We start from the raw sequence: 26,769 nt of genomic DNA, 5'->3' as shown, positions 1-26,769 counted from the left end.
AGCAGTATATATCCGTCTTGAGGTTGAATAGTAACATAAAGAAAACAAAGTTCTCGTGTTGGCATAATGACCTTCTCTATGAACAAGCATAAATATTCCTTGGGATTCTCTTTGTCTCGCTCGAGAATCTCCATTGATCTTTTCTGAGCATTGTGCTCTATGATCTTTGATTTCACTGTCCCTTTGTATGCAGGACCTACCCTCATCGCTAAGCGGTTTTGCTCTTTGTTCATAATGATAGGTGTATCTAAAGTCCCCAGTACGAAAATGTGAAGACTTGCATGGTATAGCCGGGTGCTACCAGAGCTGTTTCATTCAAAACGACTATAATTCTCCACATATGTATGAATTGTAATTGAGGATGGAAAGACCATGGAGGAAATTGGACTAAAGGACATTGCTGAAGTGGACGGCGGTGACATCAATATTGCTGGACCACCATGTATAGTTTGAAGCCGGGTTCTGGGTTTTGTAGCTTGGGCTAACAAGTAACAGGTCTATAGTATTGAATCCTACATGCTTCCAAGACCAACTTAAAAGGACAATGATATACAGAATGTTTAGATGCGCCAAATGTTCATTATATCAAGTCCGACATCCACCATGTCTTCCATTCTCAATGTTTTGCCATGTTTTGCAACGAAGATCAGGTCTTTATCAAGCATAATCTTGTTCGCCCAAACTGATTCTCGCCAAAATTCAGCAATATCTATAGCAAGATAGATATCTGGATGTGCAGGCTGTTGAGAAAAATCAGGCAGAGGAGCATACTCATCATTGCGTCTGATCGGTATGGAGATACATTTCTTCCCCAAACCATGCATGGCCTTCTCATGTATACTACAACGACAATGTCGGATTTGATCGCGAACATATGCTAGGATCTTCTCATCTGTACACCATCTCGGCTCCATATATTCTGGGATGAACACAGTCACCCAGTAGTAGTCACTTCGGTCGCTGTGAGGATCTGCAAAATTCTTCCCTTCGGCGTTCTGGAACACACTTGGCTGAAACTTTGGCATTTTGACAGTCAGCTAACCACACGCGGTTTTGAGGAGGGGGGTGGAGATTGACTTATTTATTGGCAACTGTAAGTTGATGGGGAATCAGTTTCGATTCTATTCTTGTTGTTCTTGCTTATTGGTAATACGGAAATACATTTTCATGATGGGAGAGAGATTATATATATAGACAATACTGCGAAGTTGGATATAGTAACAACTAATACATCCATCTTGAGGATTTGGGAGAAGAACAAAGACCTTTTATTGTTATGTAACCTATATCTCATCTTTCAGTGGACTTTACTGGCTCTTTGATAGGGAGAAACATCACGAAAATTCTTTGTACTATAGATGGCTCTGCCAGAATGAATTCAGGGACCTGCCCGTCACCAAAGTATGGGTCCAAATGAGTGGGAAATAGGGATTTGAGAGGTCTCAAGATGAAATGTTATCATTTCAAAGTAGAATGGGACTTAAAAAGTCATAATTTATCTCACGTGAGTAGTCAAGGTGATCACAAAAACAGAAAACAGAAAAGTAGGCTCCTTCCTAATCTAGAAGAGAATACATGACTCCATCCAAATTTTGCCACCGCCCTAGACGTGCTTTATAAATAATGCGCTCCCTCCCAGATCCCTCGTCTTCTTCTTTTTCCCTCTTCATACTTACCTTGTTTGGGTGGCTGCGATCATGAAGGCAGTTCACCACAGTCTGGTCCCTGCATTGCACACCGCGGCGGAACAGGCTGTTCAATGGCTCTCGGGTCATTGACAGGCGTATTATTTGGCCCCCACCCCACTCTTGTGGATATCCTTTTCATCAATCCTTGAGCCATTGGCACGGGCTTGGAGAAGAGAGTCGTATATCCTATAGTCAGACTTGTGTCCTCTTATACGTAACGCCACCAGGATGCCCACATGTTTCTCCTTTGTGATCTTGTAGACCTACCTTGCTTCTTTTCCTGGCCCCTTGTCGCGTCATGAGCCATTCCTACGCGTTATAAATTGAGCCTACATTCCATGCTGTCCTCATGATTCGGTTTTTATTGTCTTTCTATCAAGCCAATTGTACATTGGAAGTAAACGAAACCTACCAACCTACATATCTATATGTACATACATACATAACATCCAGCTCCTCAAGACCCACTTTGGAGAGTTTTGACTGGGTCCCAAGTGCAGTGGGGCATGGGGAACGGGTGTGCTGGGACAGCAACTGCCAGTCTTGGTGCTCGAGGCTACTAATCACTGTATCTTGATGGAGTGAACTCAGATGGAGACTACGTTCGGTAGATTTGTATTCAATCCATGCCATCTGTTCCAAGGGTAACCATGGTAACCTTGTGTAGGGACACTCAAAATTAGAAATAAGGTTTCGGCCCGCCGACATGATCCGCAAGAGGCTTGGCCATCTTATCTTCCACATCCCAATTCGGTGTTGATCAACATGATTGACCCTGGGAGTTGATGGGTATGGTCAAAAAATATTGACATCAATTTCAAAAGAAAGAGGGATCCAACCAGTCAAAATATAAAAGTGACCATCCTAGCTAGGGCGGTAGCAACATTTCGCCCCTGCAACTTGCGGATCTAGGATATTAATTTAGAGTTGCTTGCTACAAAATGACTTCTAGGTACGCCTTGAAGATGTCATAAGTATTGAGAGAAACGATAGGTTTTATCCGCCTTCTGCTGCAATGAGATTCTACATAAACTTTGGACTAAAAGTTTAGAGGGCTTTGGGCATATAAACCCCTTTCATCACGTCTTCAAGACCTCCGGAGCGACAGTTTGTAAACCATTGCCGTTACAACTCAACTAACTTTGTATTGCCTGGTAAAGCTGCTGATAATGCAGTTGATCAGTGTTAATCGGCGTTAAAAGATGAGAATGATTGTGCTCACCTGAAAACAATATTACGGACAATAGCGACTGTCCTATCGGTTACCAACTTGAGCCACGCGTGATCATCATTCTCAGCATGGAGTAGAATTTTATATGTGTCTTCTGTTCGATTTATGATCGGGAGCGAAATATGCACTTTCCCATGATTATGCAGCGCATACCGGCTAATACCCTCTCGCTTCATTCGGATCTGGCTATACACATACCTTACAATCTCTTCGTCGGTATGGTATATTCCATCTCTGGGTGAAGTACCACGGTAACCCAGACGGCCTCCTCATTGTTGGGGTCCATTAAGGGAGTAAGCTCCTGGACGAATACACACTCCTATATCATGATTCGGGTCAACCAGCGGATTGGATTTGGTCTAGGTGACTCAGTCTTTATCTAGGAACAGACTGCGTGGGGCGAACTTACTTGTCCCTCCTCTAGAAAAAGATGTATTTATGTCAAGAAACATGCTTGGTTGAAATGTTCGAATGAGAAGACTGCAGGTTATTGATATTCTTTATATGGTGAAGATGCAGGTACATCATGATTCCAGCTTGGATGGAAACAAAGATCCTGTCCCGCTATAATGCCATTGTCTAATTGTGGCCTCCATGGAGCTGAAGCTCGAGTCTTTGTCTACACTGAACTTCTAGTCCCTCGACGAAAGCGTCAATGCCGTTCTATGCTCATTGTTTTGATTAATTGTACCGTAAATGAGAAGCCAGTCTAGCCGCTACAGGAGATACTTTGTTACTCGATCTTTGTTAGGCCATGTTGGGTCGAGTCTTTGTCTGCTGATCTCTCTTGTTATACTACGTATGGTACAAAGCAACATCATCTCCTTCCTTTCAGTCTTTTCCTCAACGATAAAGAACCTACAAGGGCATTATGAGCTGAGTTCCGAGTCTACTCATGGAGGATTCTTCCTACAAAGTATTTGAAACAAGAACTTTGTCAGCTTCTGTCGTTTGTGGCCTTTGTGCGCATTATTGTTGTCCGTTCGCGATCGAGTTCTTAAGATGAGATGACTATGTTCATAAAGCCTTTGTATCATTGGTTCCTTTCTACCAATTGAACTACTCTCTGGAATACAAAAAGGACGTCCATCACCGCATTTGAGATGAATTACCAACAGCTTCAACAGAGCAAAAGCACAATCACTAAGCTTTACCTTCTTGACTAGCCATCTCCACACATAGCTTCATCCTTCCCACACGACCCGCCATTATACATCGTAAGCCCCATCTTTTGATATTGTCATCAATGGCCTCCACTAACTTCAACTTCCAGGACATTCCTGAACCCGTCGTGTTTATCTTGCTCGCCCTTTGGCTAAGCTCTTTCGCTATTGCGATCTCGCGTTACATCGTTGAAGTTAGCCGAGCCGCGATCATCTACCACGTCTTGAGATTCCTCTATCGTTGCTATCACGAACGAACAGCCACCAAGTTCGTCGCAGAAATCCTATCCACACCCTTGAACCTGCCGAACTTCGTCTTACTCGCCGGTATACTATTCCTCCTTCACTCGTTAACCCAAGAGCTCGAGGATAATTTCCTCAAGAAAGATTCTCCGCCGCGCACTATTGTTGATTGTTCTGACTGCCGTGAGTTCCGGATCAAGTCCTATATCAACACGCTCAATCAAGAATAGAATCACCATTATCACGAGTCATAGTACCTAAGAGTTGAGTCTGACAGCCATGCAGAGCCCTCAGATCTCCCAGGACTTCGAGATGCCTCGCGTGCTTCCCCTCCGATGGCCAAAGACGACTAAACCTATCACACACGACAAGCCTCGACACCAACCCCAACCTGCGAGCCCTAAAATTTCACAACCCGATAAAAATTCCTTCACATCACACTTAAATCAATACCTGCGTCATCCATGGGGTGTAATTGACTACTTTATCTACCTGGCCCACATTGAAAGTGGCCGTGACAAGTGCCGTCGTGCAAAGGAGTGCTACCTCCTGGAGACCCAGGGATTCAGACAGATCACCCTACATGACAACCCGAGCTTCGAAGACGTTTCACCCCATACCAATGCTACTGTGTTCTTCGCCACCCTCCCCGTCCCTAATGAAAAAAACGAGTTCACAAACGCTAAGCTGGTCCTGGCCTTTGATCTCGAAACTCGCTGCTTCCAGGGTTATCTCTTCGAGCACACATCCTCACTTGAGAATTACGATGACCTCTGGGAGGCCTGGAACTGCCACGAGGGTCAGCTTGTCATCAATGTTCAGGTCGACCGATTCCTGGCGACCCTCCGTCATACCATGGAGCGCCAGATTGAGATACTAGAAATCGGGATACTGCATCACAATGGCATGACTAGCCGTCCATTCCCTGCAGGCTTGGATATGGTTATTGATATTCAGTTTTTGCAATTCGTGGATGATTTCGCTGATCTCTTGTGGGTGGAACCCGAGGAAGTTCGTGAGCTCTATGCACCTTTCCAGGATGAGCTACGGGAACTGCTTTCATCTGGCTCGCGGGACTCTTGGTTTGCTGCTCGTGATGGACTCGGGATCGAGCAGTATCGGCAGAAGCAGCTGAAGAAGGTTGTCACTTCGGGTTTGTTTTATGGACAGAATGTCGCTGCACTACGGACTGGTGCTGAGGAAAAGTGTGTTAATAAAAAGCTTGGATCTGCATCTCGTCTGGTTAAGATTATTCCTGGTCATTCGGAGCTTTGGTCAAAGAAGCAGATTCAAGTCTTTGTGAGTGCGATGTTGGTGCTCTGTCTTTGTTCCTGGATCGGGCGAGGGGGTTTCTTGACTGATGATCTTTTACTCGATGAACTTGTTTGATATACCACCAAGTGTATAGTGTACTTTTAATTGACCAAACTTCCAAGTGAGCTTTCTGGTGTAATCTGTAAATGGTTCTAATTGTAGGCAGGGTTTAATCAATGCCTCAGTAGATCAGATAATAGGAATGTGATAGGCCGAGGTCCATTGAGTGGGTCATGTGGGAGGATCTTGTTCGCATACAGAAAGATCGCCTGTGCGTGCTTCCACTGTCCGTGCGGATAATGATGTATGTCTCGCGCATAGATTATGTACAATGATGATCATTGCCATGTCCCAAGGTTCGCCGAGTCTGAGACATACCAAAAGTGCTTCACATGAGGTCAACCGGCAAGAACCAACCCGTGTGGACACACATACGGAGTACTCCGAACGATCGAAGCTAATAATAATACACCGCCACACTGTCTGACCCAATCAGGACTAGCTGAAAGGTATTTATGTGGCGCTACGTGGCTCAGCAGGGGCCCGATGCCATAAGCCGGGCTTTGATTGGCCAATCCGCACCAAACAGTCTTGGCGGCGTCATGTAATAGTAATAAAAGCAGCTCTTCTCTGGAAAAGTCACTGGTACCTCCTTTGCTGCCAAGCCAACAGGCCTTTCCAAGGTACCGAGTACGCGATCTGCAGCTCTTAATTTCGCTTCTGTTCCTTGTTTGTGAATTTCAGCCCTGCAGCCCTATCGTTCGTTCGATTTCGAGTCTGCCTACTCCGTACTCCGTACTCCGTAATTACTTCTGAGATTCTTTTACTCCCTACTTTCCCCTAACGTGCACGGTACATTGGACTCCCCACTTCGCCAAATTGTTTTCCTTATATCACCCCCCCGTGCGACTCCAGTCCACGGCTCTTTAATTCCCCCCTTGACTCCTGTGATACCCGTCAATCGCATCGACCGCCCTGTATGGCTGACTACGGTGCGCAGCCCGTCAACGGTATGTCCAGGGATCTAAAGTTTGGACCTGAGAGTCCCATTAACTAACCGCGCATATTGGTGGATTATAGGGACACTGCAGAATGGCGAGATCGGACAACAAATTACGCACGGCGCGAACGACCGCTTCGAGCTCATCTCCGGTCCTCTGATTAACCTGAAGAACATGCACTACGAAGCCTCTACCGTCTGGCATGGCAGTGTCTTGATTGTCACAAAGCCGATCCGAGAGCAGCCCCAGTTGCGCTTGCGCCAGGTGGGACCCGTGGATGGTGGAGCTCAAAATGGCAGCGGTAGCGCCCAGTCCAACCAAACCATTGAAGGTCTCAAGCTCTATGAGGATCCCCAGAAAGCGTTCTGGCGATTCTCGCTCGCCGTGAAAGTAGAGGCGTTCGAGGCGTGCTGGGAGTACGACATCCCCGGTCTGTACAACGAATCCGGGGCCCAGGTCCAGGCACCTTGGCAATTCGTCGTTCCTGCGGAAGAGCAGTCTATGCGCATCATGTTCCACTCGTGCAATGGTTTTTCTGTTGGCACAGACATGAATGCCTGGGTGGGCCCGAACCTTTGGAATGATGTGATGCGTGTACATGGTCAGAGGCCTTTCCACGTGATGGTTGGCGGTGGTGACCAGATCTACAATGATGGCATTCGCGTCGATGGCCCGCTCAAGCCTTGGACTGCTATTGGGAACCCCCACAAGAGACGCAACCATGACTTTGATAATAAGATGCGCGCTGATTGCGATGACTATTACTACGCAAACTATGTCCGCTGGTATAACACTGAGCCCTTTCGGTCTGCCAATGGCTGCATCCCGCAGGTCAATATCTGGGATGACCATGATATCATTGATGGATTCGGTTCTTATACAGACCACTTCATGAAGTGTGCGGTCTTCCGCGGCATCGGCGGTGTCGCATTCAAATACTACTGTCTCTTCCAGCACCACATGGCTCCCCCCAAGTCGACATTCACTACCGATGCGCCACAGACTATGCACGCGGTCAATGGAACTTCTGGCATTGACCCCCGTCAGGTCGAGAACACCTACGTTCTGGAGAATCAGGTTGAGGACGACAGCTGGATCATCGGTCAACGCCCAGGTCCTTATGTGGAGGAGCGCAGCCGAAGTCTTTACATGCGCTTCGGCAAACGCATTGCCTTTATGGGTCTGGACGCTCGCACAGAGCGTACTCGCCACCAGGTCAACTACGAGGACACCTACGATTTGATCTTCGACCGGCTACAGCGCGAGATTCTTGCTGCTGACGGTGACATCAAGCATCTTATTGTATTGCTGGGCGTGCCCATCGCATATCCTCGTTTGGCATGGCTAGAGAACATCCTCACATCCCCAGTCATCGCACCTATTCGGTTGCTCAACAAGCGCTTCGGCGTTGCAGGCGGTCTTTTCAACGAATTCGACGGCCAAGTCGATCTCCTCGACGACTTGGATGACCACTACACAGCGCGTCAGCACAAGCGCGAGCGCAAGATGCTAATCCATCGCCTACAAGAGCTGGCCCGCAGCCACAGCATCCGTGTGACCATCCTCGGCGGCGATGTCCATCTCGCTGCCATCGGTCGCTTCTATTCGAACCCAAAACTTAACCTCGCAGGCGAGAACGACCACCGCTTCATCGTCAACGTCGTCAGCAGTGCCATCACCAACAAGCCCCCGCCCAAGGCCGTCGCCAATCTCCTCGCACGCAGAAACAAGATCCACCATCTCGATCGTGATTGCGACGAGACTCTCATGCCGTTCTTCGACAAGCAGCCCGGTGGCCAGGAGAAGAGTGCCGCTTGGAACAAGGTTACCATGCCGTCTCGCAACTACGCGATCCTCACCGAGGTTGTTGCTCCAACTGCTGATGGCAGCAGGGTCTTGGAAACTAACTCCGCCAAACTAGACCGCCTTCCCAAGGACGGTCATGCGCCGCTGCATAAGGGTGAAGTTGATGCTGGAACTACGCACCGCGCGGCCGATGGGCTCACCTGTGCTAGTGGTATGTACGGTGGACTTGACGTTGCCATCCGTGTCGAGATCGATCCCCACGATCGTAGCGCTGCTACCGAGGGGTATGGGTTCAGTATCCCGCCACTGCTGGCTACGGAGGGACCCCCGCAGACTGGTCACCGTCTCAGCTTGCACTCGCGCCGATCACACCAGAGCCGGCCTTCCACGGCGGTTTAATTCTTTTCGTTTCCCATCCTAGGTCCCTGTGTACCGTCTACTACCATAATGTTTGATGTTTATTCAGAGTTGGGGTATTTTCGACTCTCTGTTTGTCCCCTTTTGATACCTCCTCGTTGGTCTTTTTTTACATTTGCGCCCGAACATCATCTAGATCAATCGAACAAATCATAATGCGTTGCCGATCCGATCTCTCCAGTCCACGTAGAACGAGATAAGCCGATCGAATACGGAGTCCTTCCCCTCGGATGGATTCAGTTGCTTTTTAGGGTTACGCCTGGCGTCAAGGTTTCTCTTCTCTTGTCTGCTTTGTTCTGGTATTTTCTTTTGTCCATGTATGAACTGGGAATATGGAGTTATAAAGTATACCACTGCCATCCCGAAGAATCTGGGGACGTGTACGAATACTTTGGGTATTTAGGCGCAGTCCACTGGGCACCTGACTTCATAACATACCTACGGAGGACATCCCTAGGATGGATCCTCGTCTGCCTGCTAGACCAATGCGTCGCCTTCTCACTCGCCGAGCTGGCATCCCGCTACCCAACCTCTGCAGGACCCTATTACTGGAGCTTCCAAATCTCTCAGGGCAATAAAACCACCATTTCCTTCATAAACGCCTGGATCTGGCTCGTCGATAACTGGACAATAACCCTCTCTGTGAATTTCGGCTTCGCCTCCATGCTCTCAGCAACTATCTCCCTTTACCATCCAACTAGGTCCGCATCCAGCTGGCAACTCCTTTTAACCTTTTACGCCGTCTGTCTAGCCTCCCTGATCGTCTGCATCTTTGCAAATAAATACCTCCCCCAGGTCGATATCGCCTGCGCCACATGGACAGCCCATAACAATCCTCGGCATCCTCCTGATTGTCTCCATTAAACCCCATACCCCGCGCCACTCACCATCCTACACCCTATCCCACTATGATAAATCCTTCGCCGGCTGGGGAAACTTCACCTTCTTGATCGGCCTCCTCCCAGCAGCATACACCTTCTCCGCCATCGGCATGATCTCTTCCATGGCAGAAGAATGCTCCAACCCAGCAATCAAAGTGCCCCGCACAATTGCCCTCAGCGTCCCCGTCGGCGGCACAGCAGGCCTCTTCTTCATCATCCCGCTCTGCGCAACCCTCCCCCCACTCCAAGATATCATCTCCAATGTCCCAGACGGCCAAGCCCTCCCCTACATCCTAGCACGTATAATGGGCTCCCCCGGCGGCGGTCTGGGCCTCGTCTCCCTCGTCCTCCCATCACGGTATTCTGCTCGATCAGCATTACTGTCGCCGCGTCACGCGCCACATGGGCCGTTGCCCGTGACGATGCCCTACCACTTTCGTGGCTTCGGTCGCGCGTCCATCCGCGCTGGGGTGTGCCCTTGTTTGCACTGCTGCTTCTAACGGTAATTCAGATGCTGCTGGGGCTGATTAATCTGGGGAGTTCGAGTGCTTTTACAGCATTTGTTTCGGTGGGGGTTATTACGCTTGCCGCGGCTTATGCCATTCCCATCTTTTTGAGTCTGTGGTATGGGCGTGAGGAGGTTGGGAAGGCGCCTTGGAATTGTGGGAGGATTCTTGGACCAGTTGTTAATGTGATTGCGCTCCCTTGGATTTCATTTGAGTTGGTGCTTTTTAGTATGCCCACGGTTTTACCAGTTACGCCTGTGTCGATGAACTATGCTTCGGTTGTTTTTGTGGGGTTTATGGCCATTTCGGTGGTTTGGTTTTTGGTTTATGCGAGGAAGTGTAAGTCTTGGTCTTTACTTTACCGATTGCTGTTTGGGATCTTCTTGTGGGTTTTTTTACTGACTTATTTCGCAGCTTACAAGGGTCCGCCAGAGTCAGATGCGCTCGATTGAGGTTGGTGCTGGTGCAGATCACAGGGATATCAAGGTATGTAACACCATATATCCACTTATCTAGATACATAATACGGAATATGTGAGAATCAGTAGCAGAGAAGAATGAAAATGAGACATTAAGACCGGCAGAGATGGCGCATCTTTTCCGGTGATGTTCTGCTGAGTTCGCCATGGAGACTATGTAGCTGGCTTATAGCAACCTGGTGGCCAACAGACACCTTGAAGCCAGGGATGTTCAAGTAACTCCCTGGCAGTCTTTCGATCTTCTGGTCGCCATTGAAGCATTCCCTTCATAAGATCCAAAAACATCTCCTTTTCTTCCCCTTCCAGACGATTTTCTACATCTTCCAGGGCGACTTTCTGCACCTTGCAGCTCTCGTGTATCCAATTGCCTGCGAGAGAATCAGCAGGTGTTAGACGGAAGAGAGAAGGAATCATGCTGACCATCTTGATCAAAGTAATCAGTACTTATTGTGTCAGGCTCCACAAAATCAGAAGGTGGGGAGCCCAGCAAGCCAGTGATTTGGGCAAGATGTGCATCGGTTGAGTAGAGCTCATTGCCTGACTCGGGTTCTATAACTTTGAACAAGGGCTCTCCCTGGAAGTCATTCCAGGCCTAATATCAAAGCAGATTAGGATATGGAGTCCTCTTTTGGAGTGTAGAACGCACCCAAACCGCCAAGTTCCAGATATCGACCGGATAATTCCATGCTTTTTCCAGCATCACCTCCGGTGCTCGATAGATACTGGGCTGGATGAATTCACCATTGCGCGGAATGTCGCCTGGGACGGCAGATCCAAAGTCCCCGAGCTCAATTCCACGCAGATTGGACGCTGGTTCAAGTAGCCGAGATCGATAAACGGTCTTCCCATCGATGATCTTTCGCGGTGAAGGGTTCTCGATCTCGGCTTGAACGTATCTATCCAGCATCGATTTATCTTCCAGCTCTAGAAAGATGTTATCGCCCTTGATATCTATCAAAAAGAATGTTAACCTCGAGGTAGACCCATATTCACGATCAGTATCTCTCACCTGTATGGATAAGCTTGCATTCGGTGTGTAAATAGTCCAGTGCCAACAGCACTTGGTATAACACCAACTTAAGAGTTGACTGGTCAAGGCGCTGGTCCACCATGCGCTCTTGAAGATCTCGTAAGGTCTCCCAGAGGGGTGCTTGCAGAAGCGCGAAATGGTCTTCGCCATCAGGTCGAGGAATGGTCACAGCAGCTATCTTGGTTCTCACAAGGTCCGATCCAAGGTGCTGCCGGTTGGTGTCAGCAAGCAGATCATAGACTACAGATTCCTTCCTGCCATCGACATCACGGGCGAATATCTTCAAGACCATATAATCCTCTGCCCTATCTTGTTTAGTGTTCAGACAGATTAATCCAAGAGGCTCGCTTACTTGAGATCTCGAACCAGCCAAACGGTCGAGGTGACCCCCCATCCCAGTTTCCCGACAATCTGAAGCCGCGAGGGGAGAATGTCGCCCAGCGCAACGGGGAAATAATGCCCATCGGCAAAGGCTTCCATGTGCTCTTCCTCAACTATTTCAGAGCGGATGATCTTCCAACCTGATGTTGGGAGCGAGATCGGAAATTTGATTCCTGGCTTTGTGAAGGATCTCCTGAACCTGTCAAGGTTGGGGCACCTGCTGAAGAGCCTCTGCAGCCATTTCACAGTTGAGGTCATGGCTTTTCAAAATCGAGAAAATCAGAGCAGAAATCCCGGCTTTATCACAGCCAAATATGCAAGAAAGAGGACAAGTCCGGCTTGGGGATGCTCTGGAGATGTCCTTTTCTTTCATCTTTCCCACTGAGACTTGAGGCATAAGACATCACCTTTCCCGAGCTGCAGCCTTTAATCAAACGAGACGAACAAAAAGTGAGACTATTGATTCCACTCTGTTTCAGGACAGTCAATGCAGCATCTCTCATTCGCTCCCTGGCGTACTTCGTGTCTTACCTTATCCAGAGCGCAACAGAGTCACAAGGGGAAGAAATATGAGTCTACTCTAAGCACTTTGAAGCAGTACGATCTGCATCTGTCGCACTCGCTTGGGCGTACATGCAAGAATTCCTATTCGAAGCAGCAGAAGCATCATCTCAAGCCCAAGCATGGCAGTGCAATCGATCTAAATGTAAATTTTGGGATATTAGTGTATTCTCCATAGCCATTATAGCGTATCGCAGCCATCACTCCCGATCAGCAAGAATCCCCTCCTCGTTCTCACTCCCTCTCCTACGCCTCGGTACACCCTCATTCATGGCATTCGCCAGTTTAGGCAGAGACACAGAGAGCGAAGCATCACTCGGTCTCCGCCGCCTAACAAGCTGGTATCCCCGATCGAGCTCAATCTCCACAGCCTCCCGAACCTTCAGCGCACTAATAGCCGGCCAAACGCCCCTCTCCCCCTTCAGCGTCCACTCAGACACCCGGCTTTTTGTCGGACTCTGGAACAGTTTCCTCAAATCCCAAAAGCACAGGTCTGGGACGAGAGTCAAGTTCGGTCCTGGGATCGTCTCGTCGATAAGGAGTCTACTCAAGGAGGCGGGTAGCACGCCTAGATAGTCGAGTTGGCGGAGACGATGCCGCAATTCAACGATTATCAGACGCATCGCGGAACGGGAGAGGTTGTTCCAGCCTGTTTGCCGTCGGTCTAGAAGATTGAGTTCGGAGCGTAGAAATGGGACAAGATACGGTCTGGCTTGGGAGACAATGAAGTGGTTTACGTTGAAGAGTTCGGAGATTCGCGAAAGTGGGGATTCGCCCTCGTTGTAGTGGACGTGGCGCCAGGGGTGAAAGACTGCATCTTGTGTGTGTGGCCATGGGACAATTGTGCCTGTTTCATCTTTGCAGTAGATAGTCACGGGTGAGTAAAGCCCAGAGGACGAAGAAGCATTGGATGCTACGGCTGCGGACCAAATGAGCTGAAAGATGTGTTAGATAGGCCGGGGCAAAGTGAGAGAGAGAAACACATACCACATTCGGAGCAGTCAAATAATTCAACAGATTTGGCGTTCCATTCTTCCCCATTGTCGCAACGGTGATGTTCAAAATGCGCTTCGACTTCGCATATGCCTCCTCAAACGTAAGATCTCCAACATTAGCTCTCACGCATTCCTCCAAAACACCAACATCAAACAGATACCCCTTCCTGAATAGTCGGTTCATCCGTCGATAAAATGTCCCAAACCAACTCGAATCAGAGTTACCTTTTCTCCCCCCGTTGGCCTTCTTGCGCTTTTCAAAAGCAGAAAGATCAATACCCGCCCCATCAAGGAACGGCAGCAGCTCATCTTCAGAATGAATACCGACAAGCGCGGCAATCATTGCCCCGGCCGCAGTGCCAGTGATGATCCGTGGCAGCAAACCTTGCAGAAGCAGCGCCTTGACCACACCCAGATGGCACAATCCGAATGCAGATCCGCCTTGCAGAAGCAGCGTCGTCCGCCCAAACGCCTGTCGCGTATCGTGCAACAGCTCCAACTTTGCTTGCGAGTTGAAGCCGCTCGGGTGCATCGGAGCCGCCGGTATGGATGTCACGTATTGGATTGACAGGGCCACCTGCGTGATATAGTCATCGATTAGAAGCTTTGTGCCGGCGTACGCGTGAGTGAACAGCTTTGTGCTAGTTATATTGCCAAGATTGCGCACTAGCCCCGACCGCAGGAGATTGACTAGTGTTAGAATATCTTCTGATTCGCGTGCACTCATCAATGCTTCTAATCGGCCAAGGATCAGTCGGTAGTCATAGTGTCGGCTGACAGGATTTTGGCGCCTATGGGCATAGTTAGATGGCGGTCTAGTATATTGAGTGTTTGGAACGGGTTTTTGTTGGCATTGCAGCTGAATTCATACCATAGATCTTTACTCTGTAACTCGTCGAGCTCGAATGCGGCCTCTTCCCATTCTTCGTAGCTCTGCGAGTTGGCTAACGTGTGAAAGAGTCGATCTCGGGGCGATTTGGAATACCACCATGATAATAGTTTCTGAAGTGTATTGATTAGCGCAGTTCAAGTCAGATTTCCTCGATGTTTTTCACGATGCTCCGTTCATCGTTGCCTTCTTTAACACAGACTTGAGATGAAAAAAGACCTCTCCCCGCATACAAAACCAGATCACGATCACGATCGGAGCACAACACACTTACATCTCTCCAGAACTGCGCGACATCAAGGATCATATTCCAAAGTGCACCCACAATCATCCCTAGACTGGGCCACCGTGACCCCATTGTTATCCAAGAAATGTGTCTACGTTGTGGAGGAGAAAGGCACCTGCGGATGCGGTGGTTTGCTGTCACATGCTAAAACGTCACACGCGTGCGCGAGGGAATTGGAGAGACACCAGCGTTACGACTGCTTGCTGCAAAAGATATGTGTCGGACGATATTGGTGGTTTTAGGAGGGATTGGAGTCAATTGCAAGATGCGATGAGAGGCTGAGCCCAGTGTCTGCCCAGATGAGCTAAGACTCCATCTACAGGTGATTCCCCGGATCTTCGAGTATATCCTCATGCTCCGCCCAGAAACCACGCTTCCAGCCTATACCACCGTGATACCTCTATTCTTACTCTGTCGATTTCCAGAACATTAAGATAATGAAGTAATGGAATTGCCACGGGCGCACATTTCTACATGCCACATACAAAGACGTTTTCGCGTAAGGGAATCAGTGAATTTCAAAAGGGTCGTTTTGTTTTTGACATTTCGCTTTGCTTCCCTATATGCAAGTAGGCGAAATTAAAGAAACCTCTCCCGGACACCCGATACATTCCCAAGCGGCACATTTACTCTTCAATGATGTTGCCCTTCTCCGACACGTACAGACCGTCCAAGAACTAGGAAAGGTTAGTATAGATTCAGAGGGTCCGGATTTCTCCCAGTAGAAGTAGATCGTTGTGCGCAACTCACCTTACGGATATCCTTGTTTCGGACACGGCAGATCTGCTGGATGTCGGCGGCGCTCTGGGAGACACCCTCGAGGGAGTTACCGGTAAGGATGAGCTCATCCTTGACGTTGGCGGAGGGAGCGATGTCGACGTCGGGCTGGGCAGTGATGCGGCGGACGTACTTCTCACCGAGGAAGTTGCTGGAAAAATCACCATGTTAGCTATTGTCCCGTCACAATTCATGTTCGACGTGGAAATGTCCATTTCAAGTCGAAGAATAGTTGATTGGATTCTCGCAGGGTTCCATACCGGATCTCAACCACAGCGCGGCCAGTCTCGGGGTTGGGCTCGATGTTGACGTTGATGGGGAAGTGAGCGTAGACGTAGCGCATCTTGTACTTGAAGCCGCGGGTGACACCAATCATGAGGTTGTTGATGAGGGTGCGGACGGTGCGGAGGGTAGCAACACCCTTGCGGGCACCGTGGTGCAGCTCAATGGAGATCACATTCTTCTCGGGGCGGCCGAAGGTGACGGCAATGTGGGAGAGATCCTTGACGAGCTTGCCGCGGGGACCCTCGACAGTCACGACGCGGGACTTAATGTGGACCTTCACTGTAGAGCAAAAGAATTGGGTTAGTTCATGGCCTTCCGGGTGAAATTCAATATTTTGAATAGAGAATCAAAATAGGTCTGGCAGGTATGCGAGTCGCCGGTCCCACACAATCATTCCTCCTGGTTTTGCTGTACTGCTGCTGGCTGTTGGGACGTGTCTGGATATCGTGTTGGGTTTCATGTCGAATTTCGTCAAGAGGTGTATTGTGTGCGACCGGCTTCGTCCCTCCACTGCAGGAAAAAAAAAGGAAGTCGCTCACCATTGTCCAGAATGGGCAGCCGTTCCTCGGAGTGAATGTACCGCATCTTGACGTGACTTTTGGTGGTTGCCGGGGGTGTAGATTGTCGATGTCGGGGAGGTTCAAAATTCGAATGGACTTGGTGGTGGAGCGAAATTGGTCGTCACGGGATTGTGCGTCGCTTAGGGCCACTTTTGGTCTAGCGCAATTAGGGTTCCTTATCAGCTTATCGCCTTATCGGTGCTTGTACCAGTACTTGCTCCACTATTTTGATTTGGTTGTTTGGCAAGTAAAGGTACATATGATGCTCATCTCTGACATTTATTTTGGCTGCCAGTTCCTGAAGGTTGAGCTAGTTCGCTATGACTATATACAATCCAATGACCTGCAACGCCGACCATGTCCCCCAGTTGCCTGCTAGGGTCATGGACTATGGCTATTAAAAACTTTGTTCTACAATACTAACCTCATAGTGACTTATCAACCTCCTGGCGCGAAACATCCACGATCCATTTCCCACCCATTTGTCGCAGCGTCGAAGCCAGCTCGCCGCTCTGTTCCAATGCTGCAATATCGTCTCCTCCGCCGATACTCTTCCCATTGATGAGAATGTTGGGAACAGTACGGCGCCCCGTTTTCTCTGCGAGCAAGGCCTGCAGATAAGGCCCAAGCGGGTGCTGGTCCAGTTCAACCACAAATGGCAGTGGCTGGATGGAGTAATGGCCCAGCAAGATCGACTTGGCTTTTTTGCTGTAGGGGCAGTAGGATTTGGAAAATATAATGACTGAATGCTGTTAGTTTTGGGCCTGGACACTGGGGACGAAAAACGGAGAAAGTAAACATACTTGGAGACCGCTTGAGAATCGCATTAAGTTCCGATGTCGCCTCGGCTTCTTTCCTCCCCTTCTCCTCACGCTCTCTCATCGCCTTTGCCTCTTGCTCTTTCTCCTCCTCACTCTTAGTATCCGGCGCAATCTCCGACGGCGCATCCTGGTTCACCTTCTTGGGAACAGTCATTTTTGTCCGTCCTGCAATCGGAATTTCCTCCGTCTCTTCATTTCCTGTAGCAGGAGGAACAGCTATCTTCTCGACTTCAGCGACGGGCACCTTTTCATTGGCAGCTGCTGCGCCATTCTGTCCCGGCGCATGCACAGGATGCTGGATCTTCTCCTGTGCCTTGGTGTGCTTAGCTTGCTCTTTCGCTTTCATTGCTTCAAGGGTTGAGCGATAGAATTTTTGGTTTTGAATCTTGCTTGCCTCGCCCTGTAGATTGTGTCGCAGCGGATTAGATGGCTTACAAACCAGTAGCGAAAAAAGGAGGGTCGGGAACGTACGGTGTAGTAGAATACCATGAACAGAAGCGCGATGACCGCAACGACGATCAGTCGAAGCCGCCGTTGGGAAGGCATTGGGATAGATTGCACTTATAGTAGGATCCAGCGTGGCTTGTGACTTGTATAAACCGTTGATGTTCAAGCCGATTAATCCGGTTGAATCCCGTCACGCGCTAAACAAGCAACGTGACGTGTTCCCGAAGCCACGAATTCAAATTCCGTTTCCAGCCTCGATGTTCAATTTCAGGATATTGGGTCAAGACTGCGCAATCGCTTGAGGCTTATTGTCTCGGAAATCAATCGCCTTGAAAGGATCCAAAGCTCCAGGCAGGTCAGGAGAAGTGGGGTTGTCAAGGGGCCATCGGTCATCCCTGATTTGCGGGCTTGCTCGCTTGGCGAAGCTATGACTGCACTATATACTTGTTTGGGTTCTATGACCCCAGGATGTAGTTTCGTTGTTGGATATTTACTGTATGTCAAAATAAATTATCAATATCTATTAAATGTGGCATGACTGGGTATTATGCTAAATCAGATAGGTCCTTTGGTTCAACGGCGAAACCCATGCCAACAAACAATCATAAGACAGGGCATGAACCTTGCACCACTAGGTGCATGTAGACAATGGGTGGATGGTAAAGTATAAGGGAAGAAGCTCAAGATGTGAATCAGCACAGTGGGGCCCGCAAACCAGTTGCAGGTTCCAGTGGCCTATTGAAACGAGGGTAATTAGGGGGCGATGAGCCACCAGGGCTCAGTATAGGTATGGTGTCGTGGCAAAGACACCGGATAAAGGAAGGAAAGATGGTAAGTAGTATGGGAAGATTAGGTCTTAATCGGGAGTCCCGGCCGTGCGGCATGGTTAAGAGTGGCTCGACGTTTGCCCTGGACGAGAATCGTCCAGTCCTCCCATTCCTTGGCAATTTCGGTCAGAACACTGCCCATGACACTGGCAGATGCCATGAGGCCATGGCCTTCACCTTCGAGAATGCGAACCTCGCAGCGGCGCATCGTTTTGCCAAGCCACTGGACATTATCTGCTGGAACGCGGGGGTCTTTGCTGCCATGGTGGATCACCACGGATCGTGTGATGTCCACATAGCGGAACCCGATCGATTGGCGACGCTCCAGGCATATCAGTAAATCAACCGCTGGGTTGGCATTAGTAGTGGCCAGTTCCCAAATCTTATAGGTGAGACGAGTATCGTAGTCCCGCTGCCGTTCGACTTCGTCTTCTGGAGATTTTGCGCGAGATGCGAGAGTCGCGTCACTCTTTCTGTACGAACCGGTCGTTGAAACGGATGGTTTCAGATTCTGCGCTATGTCCACCTGTTGGGCCTGTGAGTTGGTTTCCATGGAAGTTATGGCTGGTACTGGCAGGACAGGATTTGCGGTAGATGTTTCTTTGCTAGTAGGCTTGCGCTTGGTCCGTCGCGGGGACTTGGGTAGACTAGTGGTGATGCTGGCACTAGTGGCACTCATGAAGCTCGAATTGGCCACTTTGAGAAAGGATGTAGGAAGAGCACGGAGAATCTTTTGGGCGTAAGGGACAGCGTTGGCGGGCGCGGGATCCTTTTGAGAGCCAATGGTAGACAGCTGGGATGGAGGAATCCACGGGGCTAAGAGATGAATGCGGCCACGGATATGCTGCGGAATTCGAAGAGCCGTTGCAAGGGCATAGATTGCGCCGGCAGAATGGGCAAGAATGGAAAATTTGGTCACCCGGAGATGGTTACAAACAATTGCAACGTCATCTAGTGGATATTAGCGTAAATCTAGAATCGCGCAGCAGTCTTGCTTACCTGGCCAACTCAGAGGAGTGCTCGGCTCGTCTCCCTGGTACGGACCGCTCTCGCCTACGCCAGGGCGATCCAATGTTACCAGTCGTAGATTGAGCGTTCGAGCCAATTCATCATAGAATGCCATCAAATACCTAGTGAGGCCCATGCCGACACAGCATAGCACGACATGACCCTTGGGATCGCCGACTTCAGAGAATGCGATGGAGCGGCCGGTGGTTGGGTGGATTACTCTCTGGGTTAGCTTCGGCGAAAAAATGTAGTCATCAACAGCAATATCAATCGAGTCCGCACTGGACGGTCGTTCGGAATTATAGGAAGGACGCCCATTTGACAGATAGGACGTCTGACCAGAGGGAGTGCGGCGATGTTTGGCTGGCGGGATTGGTTCAAGGGACTGTCGATATCGAGCTTTCTCGGAATCCGGGTTTTCAGCAGATAACTTAGACAACTGTGACGGTAAATCCGTAGGTTTTGACGCTAGCGGTGCCCCTGGCCGGTTCCCTGTGCGACTTTTCCCTGTCATCACGAATGGTGATGGAGCACTTTCGTTGAAAGATGCCTGGTCCCGGCCTGGTCCGTTCTGAATGGTAGCCAGGTCGGCTTCGTGACCTAGCACGCGCGATACTTTTGAACCTTTCGGGTGCTTCGCAGGAGTTGTTCTAGTCGAGTATTCAGGGCTGTCACCCACTTCCAGCTCGGTCTTGATCTTCTGTTGTTGGTCTTTCAACTCTTGAATACGACGCGTCACCTGCTCTGCATCGTTGCTTTCTCCCGGTGAGCCATTTTCCGCGTTGAAGTCTTTGCTGGCTGTGGAAGAGTATCGACTATGATGTGCAGACCGACGCTTTTTCGAGCTCGAGGACTGACTATGGCGGTGCCGCAAAGAGGAATCACGCGTGGGAATAAATCTCCCGCTTCCAATTCCGCCAGGATTTGCATCGTCCGGGGTACTGGGGTAGGATTGGTGATCCTTGCTGGGTGGAGTGCTGCACATTTTGTCTTCATATGGCTCCTCCTTCACGTCCGCGGGGCGAGGCTCCTCTGTAACTTCTGCCATAGAATGCAGCGATCGCAGACTTGCTCGGCTGCGCGGAACGTTGTGACGTAAATTGTCGTTATAGCTGGTGCTCTTTCGGAGGCGCTCGTGTTGCGAATCCTTTTCGCCGGGGAATTCCCGTGATGAGGATTTCCTCAATAGCCCGAATTGACCCTTGAGGCTTCTTGTCTTCCCTGCAGAACTATTCGAAGCAATGCTCGGGGTTGACAAACGGGGACCAGGCTCCGTACTGATCGTTCCGAATGATGAAGGCTCCGGGGCAGCTATCACGGATGTATAAGATTCTCTTGATGTTGGACGGGTGGAAAAGGAGTCTACGGCTTTGAAGGGCTTGAATCGTGGTGATCGGGGTACTTTTGGTGAAGGGGGAGCTCTAGCCATGCGAATGACAGGCGATGAGGCAGCATCATCCGGGTGTAGGAACGGATTTTCTGGGGGCTCCGGTGGTTCAACCGCTGGTTTATAGGCACCGTAGCTCATTCCAAACCCATGTTGCTCGGAAGGGGGGACAGAGTAGACGGGCGCCGTGTGCGGCACCTCAGGTAGTCCTGGATCTGAGCCAGTGTCTATCTTCGGGACGGTGTCAAAGTGCGAGTTTAGAGGCACGGATATGGTGGAAAGGGACGAGATCAGAGAGGAAATGACTTCGGGCGACGTTGGATCTGTGTTTCCGTTGCGTGAAGGCATCGATTGACGACGGCGACGACGGCTGAGCAGGGCCGACTCGGCTTGCACGGGAACCGGGGTGCTCTCGTTCAAATGCATGGCGTTCAATAGTCTAGAGGTGTCACCCTCGTCGCGTCGCAAACACACACAGAGACACACACACACACACAAAAACTCAGGGATTCGGATTGCAGGTTACGGAGTAGATGAGCGCATGATCTACCGCATGCGCCAGATGGGTGATAAGGGTTTCTGGTCCTTGCGGATGGCCCCTTACAGGTAATTTGAGATAAGAAACTTGGGAGAGAGTGTAGAGGGGTCAAAAGAAGGTTATACCGGTAATTAGAGAAGCTTAAAGAAAGAAAGAAAAGAAGAAAAAGAGTGTAATTAGACAGGTCGAATCGAGGGGCAATGCATCCAGAGGGAAGTTCTCTTTAATTTTTTTGGGGGGCGAAGATAGCGTTTGCGCCGTCTCTCTCCACCGAGGGATCTTAATTTCCCAGTTGACCCATTACGAAGACGTCACATTGTATACGGAGTGCCAGGACAATATCAACTTCAAGGTCTCCACTGCAGGGGTATGTGCATGTACGCTAGGTCTATCTGGACTATTGATCAAGCTGTCAGGACCTTGTAAATATTGAAGACTCCACGTGGATCCAATTTCCAAGGGTTTGGTCTTCGAGAGAAACCCCCTTATATGGGAAATGATGACTCGTATGACTGAACATCCATGTCAAGTAGTACGGCGTACAACGGAGCTACATGTAGATGTACCTAGATAGCTCTCTAGATCCTTCTTTGGAAGAAAATACGAGGCTGGAGTTCGATTGTCTAAAAAGAAATCACCAAATCAAAAATAGCTGAACAGAAATCATACTCCGCAAAAGTATATATATAGCGCATCTAAATATCACGGAGCACCCCGTATGGGGAATACAATTAAATCGTAACCCTTGCCCACACAAATACTCCCTTTCAATCATGCCGTATAAGGTGATCCCTAAATCCTGCCCATTAATTATCCCAGCATCTACTCCGTATTGAATATGCATATCGAAACATCTACAGGGCGACTCCCAATCGGTGTGCAGGTGATCTCGAAGTAAACATAACCTGACCGCCCACGACCCGTGGACCACAACATGGCAGTATCCTGGCCATTGTTCATCTTGACCAACCCTCGTGATAGACCTTGAAGCATAATTAGACCGTGCTCTCATAAACGGTCTGGAGCTTCATAACTTTCTATTGAAAACACCCGGAATTTTCTAGATATGTGGTGATTGCGCTCCCAAACAGCCATTGCCCGCAATGGACGCCTACCCCAAAGACTACGTCGATCATAACCTGCCTTTCGTCCTGCTCTCAGGACTAGAGGCAGATGTCGAAAATGATACTGAAACATCCCCAGACTATCCTTTGATGTCAGAGAAGGGGACCCATATCTTCTCCGACTTCCCACCGTTGAGCGGGGCTGTTGCGGAGGAGCTCCGGAGCCTGTTTTTAAACGAAGATAGCTCCCAGACGCCATGGAAGTCCAGAGTCAGTGTGAGCGGGAATATTACGACTGCAAATATTGGCTACCGCATTAAAAGTTCTGGCCGGGTACGTTGATTCTCTAGAATTCTAGTCCTGTTGGTTTCACGCCATCCGATTGCGGACATCTAGTTAACAGTAAATAGTCATGCAGACTCCCTCCACGAAAAGCGAACCCCCCTGTCTCCTCACCACCAACTACTCCCAGTGATGATAAGGATAGCGAATCCTCCGGATCTAGCACGCACTTCGTCCTCCACTCGCCGATATCGCCTTTGTCACCGGGCTCTCCAACTTTCCCCGATGGCTTGCTCACCCCTCTGTGGGTGACTAAACACCAAGATCTGGTTCCAGCAGCGGTCGTCAATTGCTTTCCATTCTCATTGGATCCGAATATGAACTCGCTACGAGATAATCAGCTCAAAATTGAGATCAACAGCTTGAAAAAAGAATGGCAATCCTCCGGATACAAGACGCGATTTGTGGTTGTGCTGATATCAGAAGACGGAGAAGAGGGCGGCTATGAGGGCGAAATTGATGACCGCATCGCGGGGATTAGACGGGCAACAAATCTTGACCCTAGGTCAATATTCGTGATTCCACCAGATGCAACTTCGTCAGAGCTGCATGACTTTGTAAAATCACTCTTCTCTCTCCTACAACCATCAGTCGTTGAATACTATCGGGACTTGTCAAAACATGCCAGGCGCAAACGAAACAGAGGGAGCATTCCCCCTCCGACTGCACCACCAACAACGGGAACCTCCCAGACCCTATCATCGCAAGGCTGGAATGTGCGGTATGAATTCAAACTAGGCATTTTTGCTGAATTTCGTCAAGAAATGGATGCAGCGTGCCGAAACTATGAGAGTGCATATGATACTCTATTTGGGCATGAAGTCTTCGAGAATATTGCTGGCTGGAATCCTCGATTTAATGATGCACGTCTCTTGGCTGATGCACTTGCCATTCGAATCATCCGCTGTCTACTGTGGACTGCCCAGACAACTGCCGCAGCCCGGCTTTGGGTTGACCACAGAATCCGTGTAAGAGATATTGTCAATCGCAGAGGAAAAGGCAGTAAGCACTACGGATGGGAAGCATGGGAGGCACGCTGGTCGATGGTCATGGCACAGCTTATCCGCCGAGCGGAACTTCCGTCTATCTCAAACGAAATATCTTTCGAGCAACCTGGAGACCTCTATTCATTACCCGAAAAATCAATCCCCACTGGGGAACGAGTCAGGCCCTGGGAACACCTACACCACGAGGGTTATTGGTTACACCGCTCAGCAAAGCATACGATGATCCGACGAGGGCTTGCTCAGGATATCCCCCCCGAAGATCGCATGCCCCCCGGGCAATCACCAGCTTCACAACTCGCAAACAAATCGTATTTGTACGACACATATCTTGTTCCCGACACCCACGAGGAAGCACCCCAGGAAGGACGGACTACTTTCGACCACTCTAGCTTAATATTAAACACGCTCAAGGGTGCCATCGAGGAATTCTCAAAACGCCACCAAACACGCAAAGTAGAGAGCCTGAGTCTTGAAGCAGCCGAGGAGTATATGCGCATTGGCTCCTGGTCTGAAGCACATAGCCTTCTCCAACCACTATGGCCCTCTCTTAGCTGGCGCCGCTCTGGATGGTGGCACTTGATGGCCAAATTCGGATGGGCTCTCAGAGAATGTGCCCTAAGGGTGCAGGATAGCGAGACAGTCTTGCGAGTGGACTGGGAGCTGCTTAACAAAAGTGAGTCAATTGCTATCTGCTATTTCATGCTCATTTTCTCGGATGTTAACCTTCATCTCGATAGCTTTCAAACTCAGACCTGGGTGGCATTATGATATCCATAGGAGTCTCGAAAGTCTTCCTTCGGAAAAGCCCAAATCTTCTGTAATCCTTCGTGCGGAGGATGTCATGACAAGTCGTAAGTTGGTAACAATGCTTGCAATATAATGATTGCGCTGACCGTCTGTTCAAAGTTACCGCATCGTTGGTGTTCGAGAAATCCGATGGCAATGTCGGGGAACCTCTACAGGTTCAACTTTCCATCACATCATGTGCTCACAAATCCGCAGCCCCTATCCGGCTTTCAGAAATCAAACTTGTTTTTGAAGGATGTCTGCGCCCGGTCAAGGTACAATCTGACCGGAACCAGGATGCTGACATCACAAAGCCCTGTTGCATCGCGTCCATTCCACTCCGCGAGCCGAGTAATCTTGATGCTATAGCCCAGTCCCCTACTGGTGGATTGGCCACATTGGTTGGCATAGCGGATCTGACTCTGGGCCCCTCCCAGACCAAGATATTCAACCTTACCTGTATTCCTCGCGAAGCTGGGGAAGCTAAGGTGGCTTCAATAACCATGTTGATTGAACAGGAACAATTCGATTTAGGTTATGCAATCACAGAACCAGACCAACGCGAGTCTTTCTGGTGGCAGCAGTCACAAAAGGGCGTCATGCGCAGAAGAGTGGGCAAGGATCGGGACACTGGCAAATGCAAGGTCATGCCTAAACCCCCAAAGATTCGCCTTACAACTCCCAACCTGAGGCAGACATATTATACAAATGAACAGGTGCCACTTCGGATTGACATACAAAATGAAGAAGATGAAGCTGCAGATGTGTCTGCTGAAATCAGACTCTTGGGCAGTGCTGAGTCGGCCGCTCAGATTCAGTGGCTCGACGATGCTGGAGATTCCGAACCCCTTGAATCAGGCGCCAGCACCCCGACTGAGGGCCCATCTCATCGCTTGAAACGAGCTGTCGGTATTTTGGAGCACTCTTCTAACCGTAGCCTTACAATTGTGCTGGCCGACACCAAGGAAGTCACGAATCTCACATTGGAAGTCTTGGTTGTGTACCATCTGGTATCTGATATCCAGACTCCGATCATGAAGAACATTACAGTCGATCTATCATTTATTCGGCCGTTCGAAGCAAACTATGAATTTCTACCTGCAATACATCCCCAGCCGTGGCCAAATTTCTTCGCCGTTAGCGATGAGTTGCTTGAGGGCCGTGCTGCGCCAACCCCTGGAGGCTTGTTCCAGAAGTGGTGTCTCAATTCTAAGGTAGTCTCCTTTGCGTTGGAGCCACTAGTGATTGACAAAATGTCTTTGATTCTCCTCGAAGCAAACGGGGGAGTGACTTGCGAGGTTCACCCGGAAGAGCTTGTCACGCCAGAAACGCCTCATATTGCACCGGAAGAAGTGCGGGAATCCAACTTCCACCTCAATATCCAGAAGCTCCTCATCGGAGACCGCCGATCAACTGCGCTCACTTGCGCATTAGAGGTCAATTGGCGTCGGCAGTCATCTGAATCTGTAGCTTCACCCGACGTGGGAAGCTCGATTACAACCACCATCCTTGACATTCCTCGATTTGTCGTCCCGATGGGCGAACCACGAGTACTTGCATCGGCTACCCCGTCTAGCAGAATGTCGGGATTGATTCATATGGAGTATGTCCTGGAAAACTCGTCCACCCACTTCCTTACCTTTAACTTGGTCATGGAAGCCAGCGAGCACTTCGCCTTCAGCGGTCCGAAAACCACTGTTGTCCAGCTTATGCCGCTGAGTCGCCACAGTGTAAACTTCAATCTGTTTGCTGCGAAGCGTGGATTGTGGATTCAACCTCAGCTGGTGGTTATTGATACTTACTTCAACAAAACGCTCCGCGTTCTTCCAACGGGGGATATGCGGTCGGACAAGAAGGGAGTTCTGGTATGGATCGATGCAGACGACTGAATGACTGAGATCTGAGTCAAATACCGTAGATGAATTGAACTGTCCCATGACGAGCAATATCGTATACACAATAGAACTGATTTCTATGTACCTACCTAATGTCCACTACCTACATCGTTGTACAAAAAAGATGTTGAGATCAGGGTATGTCACGTGCTCA

At 49.5% G+C, this 26,769-nt stretch overlaps 11 protein-coding genes across 11 annotated transcripts; 4 read left to right on the top strand and 7 right to left on the bottom strand.

Moving 5' to 3' along the window:
- Positions 1 to 560: 560 nt before the first annotated feature.
- On the bottom strand, positions 561 to 1,025 carry N7457_007754 (uncharacterized protein; the record flags this gene model as incomplete). Its single annotated transcript, XM_057178797.1, has 1 exon — positions 561 to 1,025. One exon carries the CDS (start codon positions 1,023 to 1,025, stop codon positions 561 to 563), a length of 465 nt encoding a protein of 154 aa, XP_057027183.1.
- Positions 1,026 to 2,906: 1,881 nt separating this feature from the next.
- On the bottom strand, positions 2,907 to 3,205 carry N7457_007753 (uncharacterized protein; the record flags this gene model as incomplete). Its single annotated transcript, XM_057178796.1, is given in 2 exon segments — positions 2,907 to 3,105; positions 3,123 to 3,205. The coding sequence occupies 2 exon segments, from the start codon at positions 3,203 to 3,205 to the stop codon at positions 2,907 to 2,909; spliced, it is 282 nt and encodes a 93-aa protein (XP_057027182.1).
- Positions 3,206 to 4,165: 960 nt separating this feature from the next.
- Positions 4,166 to 5,714, top strand: N7457_007752 (uncharacterized protein; the record flags this gene model as incomplete). Its single annotated transcript, XM_057178795.1, has 2 exons — positions 4,166 to 4,508; positions 4,603 to 5,714. 2 exons carry the CDS (start codon positions 4,166 to 4,168, stop codon positions 5,712 to 5,714), a joined length of 1,455 nt encoding a protein of 484 aa, XP_057027181.1.
- Positions 5,715 to 6,618: 904 nt separating this feature from the next.
- Positions 6,619 to 8,845, top strand: N7457_007751 (uncharacterized protein; the record flags this gene model as incomplete). Its single annotated transcript, XM_057178794.1, has 2 exons — positions 6,619 to 6,649; positions 6,720 to 8,845. The coding sequence occupies 2 exons, from the start codon at positions 6,619 to 6,621 to the stop codon at positions 8,843 to 8,845; spliced, it is 2,157 nt and encodes a 718-aa protein (XP_057027180.1).
- Positions 8,846 to 9,178: 333 nt separating this feature from the next.
- Positions 9,179 to 10,702, top strand: N7457_007750 (putative amino acid permease; the record flags this gene model as incomplete). The annotated part of the gene is made up of 4 exons (XM_057178793.1): positions 9,179 to 9,658; positions 9,687 to 10,214; positions 10,256 to 10,589; positions 10,665 to 10,702. The coding sequence occupies 4 exons, from the start codon at positions 9,179 to 9,181 to the stop codon at positions 10,700 to 10,702; spliced, it is 1,380 nt and encodes a 459-aa protein (XP_057027179.1).
- A 180-nt stretch (positions 10,703 to 10,882) lies between these two features.
- Positions 10,883 to 12,398, bottom strand: N7457_007749 (uncharacterized protein; the record flags this gene model as incomplete). The annotated part of the gene is made up of 5 exons (XM_057178792.1): positions 10,883 to 11,097; positions 11,150 to 11,321; positions 11,376 to 11,680; positions 11,739 to 12,064; positions 12,112 to 12,398. The coding sequence occupies 5 exons, from the start codon at positions 12,396 to 12,398 to the stop codon at positions 10,883 to 10,885; spliced, it is 1,305 nt and encodes a 434-aa protein (XP_057027178.1).
- Positions 12,399 to 12,901: 503 nt separating this feature from the next.
- Positions 12,902 to 14,943, bottom strand: N7457_007748 (triacylglycerol lipase family protein; the record flags this gene model as incomplete). Its single annotated transcript, XM_057178791.1, has 4 exons — positions 12,902 to 13,636; positions 13,689 to 14,487; positions 14,568 to 14,698; positions 14,860 to 14,943. The coding sequence occupies 4 exons, from the start codon at positions 14,941 to 14,943 to the stop codon at positions 12,902 to 12,904; spliced, it is 1,749 nt and encodes a 582-aa protein (XP_057027177.1).
- Positions 14,944 to 15,497: 554 nt separating this feature from the next.
- N7457_007747 (60S ribosomal protein uL6) lies at positions 15,498 to 16,518 on the bottom strand (the record flags this gene model as incomplete). The annotated part of the gene is made up of 4 exons (XM_057178790.1): positions 15,498 to 15,548; positions 15,622 to 15,799; positions 15,909 to 16,212; positions 16,473 to 16,518. The coding sequence occupies 4 exons, from the start codon at positions 16,516 to 16,518 to the stop codon at positions 15,498 to 15,500; spliced, it is 579 nt and encodes a 192-aa protein (XP_057027176.1).
- A 400-nt stretch (positions 16,519 to 16,918) lies between these two features.
- Positions 16,919 to 17,860, bottom strand: N7457_007746 (glutaredoxin; the record flags this gene model as incomplete). Its single annotated transcript, XM_057178789.1, has 3 exons — positions 16,919 to 17,235; positions 17,297 to 17,714; positions 17,786 to 17,860. 3 exons carry the CDS (start codon positions 17,858 to 17,860, stop codon positions 16,919 to 16,921), a joined length of 810 nt encoding a protein of 269 aa, XP_057027175.1.
- Positions 17,861 to 18,610: 750 nt separating this feature from the next.
- Positions 18,611 to 21,409, bottom strand: N7457_007745 (alpha/beta fold hydrolase; the record flags this gene model as incomplete). Its single annotated transcript, XM_057178788.1, has 2 exons — positions 18,611 to 19,539; positions 19,588 to 21,409. The coding sequence occupies 2 exons, from the start codon at positions 21,407 to 21,409 to the stop codon at positions 18,611 to 18,613; spliced, it is 2,751 nt and encodes a 916-aa protein (XP_057027174.1).
- A 1,215-nt stretch (positions 21,410 to 22,624) lies between these two features.
- Positions 22,625 to 26,609, top strand: N7457_007744 (uncharacterized protein; the record flags this gene model as incomplete). The annotated part of the gene is made up of 4 exons (XM_057178787.1): positions 22,625 to 22,918; positions 22,996 to 24,607; positions 24,672 to 24,785; positions 24,841 to 26,609. The coding sequence occupies 4 exons, from the start codon at positions 22,625 to 22,627 to the stop codon at positions 26,607 to 26,609; spliced, it is 3,789 nt and encodes a 1,262-aa protein (XP_057027173.1).
- Between the last annotated feature and the right edge of the window lie 160 nt (positions 26,610 to 26,769).

Source organism: Penicillium paradoxum, assembly GCF_028828445.1.
Source record: "Penicillium paradoxum strain IBT 22861 chromosome Unknown utg000007l_segment0_segment0, whole genome shotgun sequence".
In the NCBI taxonomy this organism is placed as follows: domain Eukaryota; kingdom Fungi; phylum Ascomycota; class Eurotiomycetes; order Eurotiales; family Aspergillaceae; genus Penicillium; species Penicillium paradoxum.
Note: the sequence above shows the minus strand (reverse complement) of the source record. Positions and strands in the feature narration are given on the sequence as shown.